Source organism: Glycine soja, chromosome 18 (genome assembly GCF_004193775.1).
Source record: "Glycine soja cultivar W05 chromosome 18, ASM419377v2, whole genome shotgun sequence".
In the NCBI taxonomy this organism is placed as follows: Eukaryota; Viridiplantae; Streptophyta; class Magnoliopsida; order Fabales; family Fabaceae; genus Glycine; species Glycine soja.
In genome coordinates this window covers 50,297,639-50,312,257 of record NC_041019.1, presented here as the reverse complement: position 1 = coordinate 50,312,257, position 14,619 = coordinate 50,297,639, and the positions used below count along the sequence as shown (strand labels likewise).

At 34.0% G+C, this 14,619-nt stretch overlaps 1 protein-coding gene across 1 annotated transcript; it reads left to right on the top strand.

Annotated features, from left to right (window-relative positions):
• The first annotated feature begins 4,195 nt into the window (after positions 1 to 4,195).
• LOC114396754 (ethanolamine-phosphate cytidylyltransferase-like) lies at positions 4,196 to 14,331 on the top strand. The gene is made up of 9 exons (XM_028358897.1): positions 4,196 to 4,696; positions 5,278 to 5,513; positions 6,032 to 6,225; positions 8,840 to 8,911; positions 9,365 to 9,432; positions 10,808 to 10,928; positions 11,976 to 12,041; positions 12,160 to 12,282; positions 13,812 to 14,331. Exons 1-9 carry the CDS (start codon positions 4,386 to 4,388, stop codon positions 13,881 to 13,883), a joined length of 1,263 nt encoding a protein of 420 aa, XP_028214698.1. The 5' UTR covers positions 4,196 to 4,385; the 3' UTR covers positions 13,884 to 14,331.
• Positions 14,332 to 14,619: the final 288 nt, after the last annotated feature.

The window sequence follows — 14,619 nt, the reverse complement described above, 5'->3', positions numbered from 1 at the left end:
TTTCAAGTGCCGTGTTCTTTTGAGAGAATTCAATAAATAAAAAAAAAGAAGAGAGTTTAAAGAGTCTGTATTATCAAGGCGCTTTCTACCGTGGAGAATGTGTTTTAAGTGGTTCATGGGTGAAGAAGTATGAAAAGTTGCCACAGTAACCAAAATATATTTGAAATGACACATATACCCCTAATGAAAATTAAAATTAAAATATTTTTTTAATAACTGTTAATTAATATTAACTTTAAATAATTAAAATAAACAAATATTAAAACATTTTTAATATTTGTTTATCTTAATTATTTGTTTAACTTAATGGCGGTGTATTTTGTTTGAGTATTGTTTTCCTATTTTTAATGTTTATTATAATATTATGTTTGCAACGATTAAAAAAAGAGAAAAATAAAGATTAAATTATATTTTAGATAAATAACCTAAATGTGTAGAAAGTAAGAAATTCGTCTTGGATGTGTCATCTAAGCTATTTATCCTACTTTTTTTTTTTATCAATCTTTCCCTTCCACTCCTCCTAGCCTTCTATGTCCATCACTTTCACAACGGCACAACCATTAGAACCCATGAACAACATCATTACCATCCCACCGCAATTGATTCAAACTCTTTCCCTACTCCTCACGTCCCCACAATAATAAATGCCAACTTGCGATGACAAAGCTAGGTACGATGTTGTCTGGTTAGCCATCAGAAAAGTCTATCGAAGCCACGATTATTGTAATATCTTGGAAAGGGAAAAACTTTTATCTTTTTCATCATTCTCTCTCGAAGGTTGAAGGGGGGGTGAACAATGGAGCCTCAATTTTTGCAAGCGGAATAGAAATTTTTTCATCTTTCATGTCTCTCTCTTGAAGCTTCAATTTCATTCTCCCTTTACATCTGTCAGATGCGTCGACACCTGGGACTTGCAGCAAAACAATGACACCTCACATGTGTTTGGTGATTGATTTTGTGAGAGCAAACTTGAATAAATTTGGTGGTGTGGGATGATGTTGTATTTGTTGGTGTTGGGTTTGTAGTGGGAAACATGGTTACTATCGACGATGTTTGTGAAAGACGACAATGGTGCGTCGGAGCTTTGATTGGAAACGATGATAGAGGGAGCAATGTAGTGGTGTTCGCAGGCCGATTTGGATCAGTTTTGATCAAATTTAAGACCCAATCCAATCGAATTGGATTGGTTTGGTTTGGTTCGATTTTGACAATTTTTTATACCTAACTCATTCATAAACGATTTGATTCGGTTTGAGCCAACGGATTATCCATTTAAATTTAGTCTTTTTTTTTCTTCTTAAAATTATTATTTTATATCATGATTCTTTTAAATATCTAATCCAATTAACACAATATTATCAAATGTTTGAAAGTAGTAAAATTGATTCATTTAGCACCATCAACATAATATTCTAAAGTAGACTAATACAAATTAAAACAAAATATTATTTAACAAGATTTACTATAATAGTCTGAAATACAATTATTTCCTACAAAATAATTTCTTACAACTAGATTTGCTACAACCACATTTGTTGCAACCAGATTTGTTGAAACAAATGAACAAAATGTGATCCATTAATATTATAAGCATGGTAAAAAAAATATGAAAAAAGGTGAAACTAATAACAATATACCTGAAAGTAATACTTTAAGATGTTCCAACATTAGTACTCCCAACACTTGGAGTCTCAATACTCAAAGTATTTAAAGTCAAACTAAACAACTCTAAAAATTTAAGCACAACCCTGTTAGCACAAAAATTAATTGATATTTTATACAAATATAAAAAAAATGAAATAAGTGATTACACACCTTATTCACTGATTCAATTTTTCCACTTCATTTATTTCAACTTGCAAGTCATTAACATTTTGCTTGGTAGATTTAAGTCAATTTTGGACACAAATGAAAGCTTCAATAGTAGTTGGACCCAAGGAACTACGAAATGAATCTAGAATTCTACCTTATGTACTAAATGCAGACTCGAATGATACAATAGATATAGGAATAACCAATATATCTTTAGCCATATAGGAAATAATATAATATTTGGATGCTTTCAATTTCCACCAATTCAAAATGTTAAACTCAACGTGATCATCTTCAACATCACCCTCCAAATACCTATCTAACTCATTTTTTGCACATCACCCTATTTTTTTTCATTTTCATTCTAAATTCATCATCCCAATCTTGACCCTTACACATAGATGAAAAATGTTTTCATATGAGGGAGAACTATAATGTGAAAGAGACTTACACATGAGGAAAAAAATGTTGGAGTTCAAATAGGAATGAGAAGTCCCACATAGGATGAAAATAGACAAGTTGACTAACAAATAAGTGAGAAAAACTCACAAGCCAATGCCTTAAGATTTTAGATTGAATCATAATGTTAATTTCACTTGTGTGATGTGTTTGTGATCCATTGATGAAAATTTTCCATTTTTTAACTCGTCCTTCGATTCCTAACAATTGCAATATTAAATTTTGTTTTGAACTGATTTTGAAATTGTTAATGGCCCAATAATTATATATGCACACTCAATAAATATCCAACACATCATGAACCTTAGACAAATTGAGGTTCAACTTGACACTTGGAAGTTCATTATTCTAACTTTATGATATTTTAGAATTTAAATTTGAATTTAACTCAATCCTAAAAGTTAATTTATGGAAATGATAATGATCCTTACTTTTATATATATATATATATATATATATATTATTTTTGTCATATATCATTAATTAATGTAGGATTTTCAATACCCTTCTCTCACTTTGAGGATTGAATATCTTGAGTGTGAAATTTGTAAGACTAGATGTTTATTGGTGGTTTGATAACAATTAGATGGTACCTAAAACAACCAATAAGATGAGTTCTAATATTATTTTAAAATTTAAATTTGAGTCTACTTCAACTTCAACTTTTCATATATATATATATATATATTGTTCATAGATTTTCAGCAAGTTGAAAATGCCACCCATTTTAACTAAAGGGTCATTCTTGCTACTACTTCAAGAACTACTCCATGTGTATTTGCAGAAGCATGTACGAGGGCCATTAGTGGGAGGCTAACAGCTTGGTTAACTCAGTCTCACCTAATTCATATCACTTGGCACTTTTAAATAACGAAATCCTCCATTTTTATACTATTGTTTCTATACTAAAACATCCATTAACTTAAACGTAGTAATGTCTCTGTAGGAAACCACCATCATTGCAACTTCCATTCTGGACAATATGGATTACAACCTCAAAGGATCGACTTCAATAATTGACTTCCGCATGCATTCAAGACGATCTTAAAAAAAATAAAACCCATATACTGTGTCGGTTGCGGGTTTAGCCGGTAGTTCATTGATCCAAATACATTTGTCCGACTCCGGTAAATACAGTGAAATCTTATATTCCTGCCTACATCCTATGAATTAAATTAACTTTAGTTTGACAAATGTTATATAATATACAAGACTTTGTTTTCTAATATCTGAGATTATTGAAATGCTTAATATTGATTAACTATGTTGAAGAACTACTCAACTAAGCTGGTGGATACTAGGTGATTTTTTTGGCATTTGTTTCCAGCACTTTCACTATTGCATCTTATACCTCCTATTGTATTCTGCAAAGCCCATTCGGCGTGAGTGCAGGAAACAACAGTGGAGTGCAGGATGCCAAATTGCCAGTTTTTTTTAGCTGAGCGATTATAAATTCCAAGTCTATAATCAGTACTTGGGCCAATATTTGGGCCTATAATTTTTCTGGCTATTCGTGTTGCTTTGTACGCTCCAAACAAAAAACAAGAAAACCGTAATTTTAATAAATAAAAACAAGGTTTAAGTATCTATTTAGTCCGTTTTTAAACTTATTCTTTTAGTTCTTGAAATTTAATAAGTAGATTTTATAGTTTTTACCGTTAATTTTTTTTAATTCCGTTAGTTAACGAATTTTAACGACAGAAGTCTTTTGAAAATTAAAATGTAAATGTCACATATTAGAAAATTTATTTATTCAGACTAATAAGAATAAATTTGAAAACTATTGGTGGGTTACTAAACCTAAAAAGAAACAGAAAAAAAACCATGGGCTGTGTGTGAGTGTGTCTGTCTCCAATGTTGTCGGTTCGGTTTCGTACAAATAACCCAAACCCGGGGGTTCGGGCCCATTTTTACGGGAATCTTACACTTAGAATTCTCGCACCTAGGCCGAATATTTTGCCTTTCGCACATTCTACAATTCGCTACGCATTTCATTCCATTCCATTCCATTTTGTGTGGGTGCTACGAATGAGGAAGGAGAAGAAGCGGTGCTAGAATAGATAGATACATAGATAGAGAAGAGACATCATCGAACATCTCGAAAGAGAGGGAAAATGGGTAGTTACGAGGCGGTGACGGAGAAGCCGGCGACGGCGACGAAGTGGGTGGTGACGTGCATGGTGGGAGGGGTGATCGTGGGGGTGTCACTGCTGGGTGCATACTCGAGCCAGCTCTGGAAGAGCCGAAGACGCAACAAGAAGCCCGTTCGCGTCTACATGGATGGCTGCTTCGACATGATGCATTATGGCCATTGCAATGCCCTTCGCCAAGCTCGTGCCCTCGGCGACCAGTTGATTGTTGGGGTTGTTAGTGATGCAGAGATCATTGCCAATAAGGGCCCCCCCGTTACCCCTCTTCACGAAAGGTTTCATCTTTGTGCTCATTTTTTGTAATTCGATTATTGGGGTGGTGGTGGTGCTTGTGATCTTGTAGTAGCAATTTTGATTTGTTTTGGATGCCCTTTTGTTTGTTTATTTAGTTTTTGAATCCGGGTTGTTTGAAGTTAGGAGTTTGCCTTAGAGGGTAAAGTAAGTGATCTTAGTGGTTGATGAAACAGTCAATGTCACGTCCACATGGACAACGAATTATAGATGTGTTAAAATCGAGGTTATAACAATTCAGAGATGTGTTACAATCAAAGTTTTAAATTGCGGCTGCAGTTTTGTCATGTTTTCCTTAAATTGCGGGAAGTTGCAGACAAATGCGGCCACAAACACTTAAATTAAAAAGCCTCAACTTTGCTGCCACGGCCATGGACCATTTTTTAAAACCTTGGTTAACATATTAACAGTTGATTTTCTTATTGACGCATGATATTACATACTTTACTCTTACCCCGCTTTAGAGGAGTTGAATCTTCAATTTTGATGTGATATTTAATTGTTTGTTTTGATGTGGGGGATTTGGTGTGCTGGTTTGGATTTTGAGATGATGTATGTGTGTTAGGTTGATAATGGTGAATGCGGTGAAGTGGGTGGATGAGGTTATTCCTGAAGCTCCCTATGCGATAACCGAGGAGTTCATGAAGAAGCTTTTTGATGAGTACAAGATAGATTACATTATTCACGGGGATGATCCTTGTGTTCTTCCGGATGGAACTGATGCTTATGCTCATGCTAAGAAGGCTGGTCGATATAAGCAGATAAAGCGTACTGAAGGGGTTTCCAGCACTGATATTGTTGGTTAGATTTATATTCTTGTGCTTGCTTTCTTTGGTTGTGTTGCAATTGGGCATGCTGTTTGACTCTAGTTCCTTTCTTCCTTCCATTTTGGTTATTTTTGTGGTGAAGCTTAATTTGGAATTTTGGTGAATGGGTGACTCTTTGTGATTTCAAATTGGTAATTTGTTTGGTTATGTAACAATTTTTCTTCCCATCAGTTGACTAAATTTTTTGAAAGACCTTTCAAACCTTACCCTTTCTTTAGACTACTCTCCTTATTCCTTATTGTTCTGTGGACTGTGGTTCTGTCCACCTAAGCTTGATGACTAACCTCTGGGCCATTCTCACTGAACTTGCAACAGTTCTTACTGATTGTTCCATTCTAGATGGCTCTTTGTGTGGTTTGTTTGATGTTTACTTTATGCAAGCATAGATTTGGACTGTAGCATGTCTTTATGTTTTCCCTTTGAGGTTATAGGGTTGCCCTCATAGTACTTATAAAATATGTAATTAATGTTATATAATCATTTTTTGCCCAGGTCGCATGCTTCTCTGTGTAAGAGAAAGGTCTATTACTGAAAAAAATCATAATCATTCTTCTTTACAAAGACAATTCAGCAATGGCCATAGTCCGAAGTTTGAAGCTGGTGCATCTGCTGCAACTGCAAGTGGAACTCGTATATCTCATTTTTTGCCTACATCTCGTAGAATTGTTCAGTTCTCAAATGGGAGGGTATGTTCATGTAAAATCTTCATTCTGATTTCTAACTGCTCATAAGCTTGTTATCAATTTCCTCACCCCCCTCTATTATTTTTGCATCCTTTAGTCTTTGTGATGCTTGAATCATGTATTTCACTTCACATCATGATGTTGGTCTATAGGAATGAGTCTTCGAGCATTTATCATTGACAAGTGCATTATTGTTTGCTTTGCTTATTTCCTTCTCAACTGGATCACTTTTAAGGATTTAATTTGGCATGTGCATTAGACTTGTTTATACCTTATAGGGACTTGTGGTCTGGAAGAAGCCAATGATAGCTTTTTACTTGAAAATCAACTGACAGGGAAGCCTAGGCCCTAGGAATTATAAAAAAACTAAACCTTGTTGCTAAATGGATTTGGTGTTGTTCACTTCTCAATTTGTGGTTGTTTGGTGTATATGGTTGGAGAGAAATGCTCCAATTTCAATTAGTCAAGTGTTGCCTTTGGAGTTCATTTGGGATCAAGTCGATCACTTAGCTTCCTTGTGGTGTTCTGCTTTTTTTTTTTTGGTATGTGGGGGAGGTAGGGGGGTTGTCTTTGGTAGATCTTAAGAGAGATTGACATGCTATGTTACATGTATCAGGTTCTTAGTTTTTTTTTTCCATTTCTTTCTTGGTTTATATTTTGAGGATTTCTTCTCCACTTGTATTTATATCTCTTTAATAAGTTCTTTGTTTTTCCAAAGAAAAAAGCCCTTCAACCATGTAGGTAAGGCTGATTATTGGGAATTAAGTTTGTGGCAAATGATAATAGGCGTTAATTGGCTATTGTTAAAGGTTAGTAAAGTTTGTTTTGGAAAGATGACATAGAAGGGTCTACAGTGGGGGCAACTTGGTAGCCGGTAACATTGCTTTGGCATTCTCCTTTAGTTATCTATACTGTATGCCATCATGTTATGAAAAGTAAATTTGGGAAACAGCAGAATAGGTGACATACAATTACAAACCTAGTGACGTGGCAACATACTCCAGCCTCAAGAAATTCATTTCTGAGGTACATGTCTCGTTTACACTGCTGACTTCCGTTGAGCTAGGTTACCTAGGTAATGGCTCCCGAATCATATTTTAGGATGGCATTTAGATTATGTTTGGACTGATGGAAATGGATGGAATAGACTGGAATGGTGCTAGGTTCTATTGTTTGGATTGTTTGAAAATACCCCTTTTTCTTCCCCTGATTTGGGGGGAAAGCATGAGATGATACCAGCCCTTATCTTTTACATTCCATGATAAAAATATCCAAACAATAGAGTGGTAACTTAGTGTTGGTTTGGAATAGCTGAAAGTTAGAAGAAGGGAATGGAAAAAATTTATAAGTCATTCCCCTGTTAGGTTATTTAACAGGAAAGAAAGCAACTAATAAAAATGTCGTACTTTTTTTTCAATCTTCTCATTTTGGATGCAAAAGTAGTATAACTTGCTTTTTTGAGATGAAAGTACTAAACTACCCTTATTTCTATACATTTATTTTTTTTATCAGGGATAATTTTATACACACATTTTCCTTTCCTTCTACTTTCTATACAACCAAACAAGAGAAGATTTTTTCTTTCTTTCCTTTCATTTTCTCACTTGCCAAACAATCTAAAAATCATATCACTTTCTTTCCCAAACCAAACAAAGCCTTAATTCTTTTTCATTTCACTCCATTCCATTCCATTCTCCATTAGATATCCAAACATAGCCTTAGGTAGGGCACAACGAGGGGTGAAGATAGTCCTTGGACAAATGATGTAGCAAATCAGTCGCACATCATGGATGCAGCAAAGCACATAACATCCTGCTAGAGTTCAGTGGGTTTATAAAAATAAACAAAATGCACAACCCAAATTGATCAGCTATGCCATTCCTCTACCTAACATGAACCCTAATTACCTGAACTAACCCAGACTCCCTTTTTGTTAGATCCTGTCTGATTGTTCAGGTTCGTGGGTTCATCCAAACCCATGATCACCCATAGAAGTTGTTAAAATAACAACCTTCCTGAAAAGTCAAAAAGCAAAAAAGTGGATTGGTTTTTGAATCCTACACAAGTTACAACAAATAAGTCTTGCTTATTGTTGGAGATATGGGTGAACATTTTCAGTCCTTCCTATGAAAACTTGTGCTAATCATGTGAACATTTTCAGTAATCTGAGATTGATTAGCAATGGACCCAAAAGTTTGGAGAGTACATCAAATTAAATGCAAGCTTGTGATTTTCAAATTTTTTTGGAGTGTGATTATGTGAAGAGATTGAGAGACTATGTCAAGGAGATTGGGTTAGCTCTTTTGAGCTTGTTTTTGTTCTTTTTTCTATCTGATTTCCTCCCATGTGCTGAGAGATATAGCAGTAATCATAATAGCATATCTCTTTGTATAAGTTACTGATTTGGTCTCCTGAATATCATAGGGCTGTGATTGAATCTTTATGGGTGGTTTATTTCTCCCTATTGCTTATAGAAATATATTTTTTATTTCTTGCTACTTAGAGATTGTGTAACATTTTTTTTCCAAATAATTTTAAGTAGAGCCATGCTTTGTGTAGGGTATATGTAGTAATTTCTTCATGTCACTCGATAATTTACTCATGCTTTCTGTTCCAGGGTCCAGGACCTGATTCTCGCATTGTATATATAGATGGTGCTTTTGATCTCTTTCATGCTGGACATGTTGAGGTACAGTTTACATACCTTATTGCATAACTGTTGGTTTTGCTTGATCATTACTTAAAACAGCTTTTTATTCAAAAGCTCTCTCCGCTCAGTAACATCTTTTTGATTATAAGCTGTTTTTAATGCAAAGCAAGATACTCCAAACAAGCACCTAGTCTGTCAAAATGTCTTAGTCTCACAAAATTGAGTAGAGGGTAGTGAGAGAGAAACATAAGATAACTGATATCCCTTTTTTGGTGATGTTCTTATTCAATAATCTATTGCTATTTGCCTGTTATATCTGTCTATAGAAAATAAATCTTGGGTTATTAGATGGGGGCTATTTTGGGAGGGTGAGCCATGGTAAATTATACCTCTTGCAATAATTTTCTTCTATGCTGCTACTACCATTTAGATTGTTTAAATGGATGTGGCTGGATATTGTACCTTTTATTAACTGACCTTTATGTAATATAGATCTTGAGGCTTGCTAGGGATCTTGGAGATTTTCTTCTTGTTGGAATACACACTGATCAGACAGTCAGGTTGGCAACCTTTATATCTCTGCCTCCCCACTGTATTTACTTTTTAAATTTTGTTTTTGTACTTGTTATCAGTGTTCTCAATGGTGAATAGTGGCAACCCAAAACTCCATCATGGAATTAAGCTGGATGGCATTGTGGCAAGTGTCAGATGCATGCTGGCCGTACTAAAAGATTATAACTTATACTTCAAGACAAATTACTAAAGTAACATAATTAAACTATTTTTTTAACATATCAAACTTATTACAAGTATTTGATCAACTTATTAAAAGTAGAACACATTCTCGAACTTAAATGCAATAAAAAGGTTAAAACAGAAAGGCCAATAGAAAACATAATATAAATGGAAGCATGAGCTATATAAGCAAGCTGGAAAAAAACCCTGGTCAAAGTAGCATTTCACACTTCCAGGGACTGGGTGATGAGGTTAATGGGTGGACAGGCAGGTTGCAGTTTTACTCATTGTGTTGCTATCCCACTATGATGCCATTGATGTGGGGTGTTAAGATGGGCCCTATTAATTAGGCCTTGTTAGTTCAGAGTAGGCCTTATAATCTGTTAGAATAGGTAGTTAGTTTGTCTGTTATAGATAGAGGCAGGAGATGATAGGGGGAAGCTAGCCAGTGAGAATTAGTTTTGGGTGGGAGAGACCGGGCTCTTGAATTCCTGGGAGTTCTTTTGGTCATTCTTGTAGATTTTGCTGCCCTTGCCCATTCTGCCATCATACTGGTACATATTGGCAATTGGGGATTTGGTTAGTAAAAATAATTTCATTCTAGTTTCTGTAAATTATAAAAGGGGGTGGGACAGTTACATTTGGGTTTATTCTTGGAAGTTGTTTGCACGATTTTATTGCAACTTTAAAAGCTTCTATTGTACTCTACTGGAAGTCTCAGGTAAAAAATTAGTGGTTGCTTTTGTCACCTTGTGTGTAGATGTAGTAGTTGCTTATTTTCAAGCTTGTTCAGAATTCTAGGGAGGTATAAAATTCTTAAGTAAAATGTTATGTTCTTGGCTTCTATATGATCATTTGGGCTATCGATTTTCTGAAATGGGTGTCTCTGAAATATGCCACAGGATTGTGAGCATTGTTTTATCTAAGAGATTTTTTGTATACTTCTATGTAACATCGTATTAAAGATTAATCTATCTTTCCTATTTATTTGTTGCATTTATATGGTGTATGGGTGAGGCTTCATAGTTATTGGGCTTGCATCATTGCCAAAAACTGTTTCAGTAGTAGCAACTCTGTTGCCTCGATTGTAAGTTATAAATTTGAATTAATATAATTTGAACATCTAATATTGTTTGTGCTTATATTTCATACAGGGTGGTAATGTGTGGAAATTTTATACTGTGTTTTCTTTCTTTGTAGTGCAACTAGAGGATCGCATCGTCCTATCATGAATCTTCATGAAAGAAGTCTAAGTGTTTTAGCATGTCGCTATGTGGATGAGGTTATAATTGGTGCCCCATGGGAGATTTCCAAAGATATGGTTAGTCTCATTTTAGCTTATTTAGTTTTGGCTTAAATATGTTTTTGGTCCTGGTCCTTGAAATATGATCCTGTTTTGCTTTTGGTCCCTAAAATTTTTTGCTTGACTTTTGGTCCCTGAAATATTTTTTCTTGTTTTTCATCCATATAAATACATCTAATTTTTGTTTTGGTCCCTATAAACTAATGGCTTATTGTAACGGTGAGGATGAAAAACAGAAGAAAAAATGTTTAGGTACCAAAAGTTGGGCAAAAATTTTTTAGGGACCAAAAGTAAGATGACTATATTTTAGGGGCCAAAAACATATTTATTCCTTTAATTTTTTATTAATTTTGTGTATGATGATTCTTTCCTTTCTATTTTTTTGTACATTCTTGTGCCATTAGTTTTATTATTTTGTTGTAATGCCGATACCAGTAATTAAAACAACTTTTATTCACCCTTATTTTAATTTTGAAATTCTAAACTTTCAAAGTACATGATAATTAGTACATGATGCCTCTACTTTGAATTGGTCTTGTATTAGGTAATTTTCATTGTATGATAAAAAGGGGGAACTTGAGCTTTTCCTGTACCTTAAAAGTTTATCCTTTTTTAAATAAATGGTGTCTTGTGCCCTTAAATTTGTTTATAGGATAAGTTTTTGCTTATAGCTTCTCTCTGGATTCTGCTCATGTCTGTTTCTGAAGAGTTGTGATGTTGAATACAGAGATAGGGCAGTGTTGGTGTACTAAAAATTTTTTTGGTTACCTTTTTGCATTTGTTTTGAATATACTGTCTAAGTTGATTGTGTTCATGGTATTCACAGATCTCTCATTTCTCTTTTCTCTTAAACAATTTTGTTTTCTATGAATTAGAACTTTTTTTAGTTATAAATGCAGCAACATAGCCAACCCCACTTAGTGGGATAAGGTTTAGTTGTTGCTGTTAGAAAGCAGTAAAAAAATTAGTGACAATTTCTTGGTTTAGTCGGAACATGTTTTGCTATTAATTAAGCACTTAGTCATGTATTGTTGTGACACTTGGTTTAAATTTATTTGAGTGCAGCTCACTACATTTAACATCTCATTAGTTGTTCATGGAACCATTGCAGAAAGTAATGATTTTCAGAAGGTAAATTGTCTACTTTTCTGCTACAGTGATGTATTTACAATTATTACTTTTTGTATAAGTTGCTTCCTCATCTCCAACTATCCTTCCTTATCAGTTATTGACCTTGGTTTTCATATAGGAAGAATGCAATCCATATGCTGTTCCTATTAGCATGGGCATCTTCAAAGTTTTAGAAAGTCCTTTAGATATAACTACTACTACAATAATTAGAAGGATTGTTTCAAATCATGAGGCATACCAGGTACTGCAGACCTTTGTCCAATTTTTTGTTTGGTTAGTAGTAACTGTTGGATTCTTTGGCCTATCATTTTTCAATTTGTAGTACTTGTTACTGTTAGAATGTTAGCATCTTTAGCATGTTTTTATCATGGTCTGTAGTTATACTATAAGTAAGTAATTAGTGTGTCTAGCCAAGACAAATTTTAACAGTAATGTCTAGTCGAATACACAAGGCATGTATTTTGGTACTTGAGGAGTTTGCTTCTTTTTTTGATAGCATGAGATTTGTTATCAAAATATGCTACCATCCTACTTTTTAAGGACCTGTCTTAATTATTAATTAGCATAGGGAGAATCAAGCAATAACATGGAGTTATTTATATTTTAAACAACAATATATTAATCACTATCGTAATTAGTCTTGTTAGCTAATGATTAACCATTTCATAACAAGACCAAACATGTGGTTGCTAGTGTATCCTTTTCATGAAGCTCACTTCTCCCTTTCATTAATCCTCTTGTTTTGATATTTGCTGTTTAGAAATATAAATGGTATTTTGCTCATTTTGGCTGTTGTGGACTGTTTGGTAATTTGGTTTAGTAGTTTAGAAACCTTTAAGACCTTCCTTGGCAAATGGCTTTGGCATTGAATGGTCTGTATTGATAAGTTCTAAATATGGTGGCAAAGGTGGGTGATCTACCCCCTTAAAGCAAAGTATTTTTGGCAGGGGTTTGGTTTGTACTTTATAATTGATATACCTATTTGAATCAATTCTATTTTGAGAGGTTAGGAGTGGATTGAATTTCTCACTCCTATTAACATCATGTTTGGTTTAAAGATTTTTGAGGTAACTGTAGCATTATAGAAGACGAGCAATATAAAGTTGTTGGAGCAAGTAATATACACATTGAAGTCTGGCAGTATGTTAGAAGGGAGTGAACTAAGGGTGGGTTTGTTTGTGGAAATGTTTTTTGATTTCAAAAAATATAAAATGATAGAAAACGTTACTGCAGGGTCTGTATGGTTTGAAAAAAGCATTTTTTGTTTTTTTGTACGAAGTATCTTGAATCCTTTAAAAAATGATATGGAGATTAGTGGAGATGTCATACATACGATGCCGAGTTACGTGAATGAATGACAGTTGTTGTGATGGCTCCAACTACCCATCAAAGTTGGAAATTCCCCAATAGGCGATAACTTTAAGAATATAGGGATGCTCTATGGTAGCAAATGATGAGCAAACAGATCCATAGTGCAAAAGAGATGAGCATTTTAATGTGAATGAGTGGACAGGTGAAAATGTTATATGGTTGTACCTCAGCGCCATGTGCATGAAGAATTAAAAACTCTTAATCACAAGTCATACAGAGATTAGTTGAAATCATGATAGTCCTAGACCGCCTAATAATTTCTCAAAGATTAGAATAGACATGTGTGTAAAGGGAATTCGTGGTTTTTACTTTTCATCCTGCATATGTTGTGTATCAAGTTTGTTTCTTTGTTCTCATCTCTCATTTTCTTCTTTTTCACTTTGTTATTTTTGCACACAGAACCGAAATAAGAAGAAGGGTGAAAGTGAGAAAAGATACTACGAGGGCAAGAGTCATGTGTCTGAAGAATAATTCATGTCTGTCGTTTGGAGCACAGACATAGGAGGATACCAAGCTTTTTCTCTTTTTTGAGAAATGAGTTTTGGTTCAACTTGGTGCACAAAGTTGGATATTGTGTTCAGTGCGTCTACAGGTTATGATTTGTCAAACTTATTGAACCAACAACTTACCTACAGTTGATCACAAGTATGAAAGCGTTCCCCAAATAAATTCGTGATTAACTAAATTATCTGTTAAATGAGGTATATTTGAATAGACTCGCGAACCGAAATGTTCAACTTATGCTACCAGCCGAACACAACTCATTTTCTTCATTTTTTCTTTTCTTTTAAATGGCCTATACTGTATTATTGCTGTGAGAAGTTGTTGAAGTATTATGTTGTCTGATTAAGTATTGATTTTTTTGTTTGATAAACTAGTGAAAATATATTCGTTAAATGACTATTGAATAGTTTTTAAATTTGAATTTCTATTGGTTACTAGCAATAAAGTTGTGCTATTTATGATTATCATGTTTTATGGGCATGGTTTTGAATTTCATAGTGATAACATTTGAGTTTATGTTGGACCTATAATAAATTGAACTTCATCGTTGAATTTTACCTGTAATTTCATATTCAAACCTACACGGTGATAACATTTGAGTATAAGTTAAATCTATAATTTCATATTTAATTATTTTCCATATTTATTAATGTATATTTCAATCTATTTGATATAATAAATTTAGTTAAATATGAAAATATTC

Coding starts and splice junctions, on each gene's coding strand:
- LOC114396754 (XM_028358897.1), top strand. CDS start 4,386: ATGGGTAGTTACGAGGCGGTGACGGAGAAGCCGGCGACGGCGACGAAG. Junction 8,912..9,364: donor TTCATGCTGGACATGTTGAG/GTACAGTTTACA, acceptor TATGTAATATAG/ATCTTGAGGCTTGCTAGGGA. Junction 9,433..10,807: donor CACACTGATCAGACAGTCAG/GTTGGCAACCTT, acceptor CTTTCTTTGTAG/TGCAACTAGAGGATCGCATC.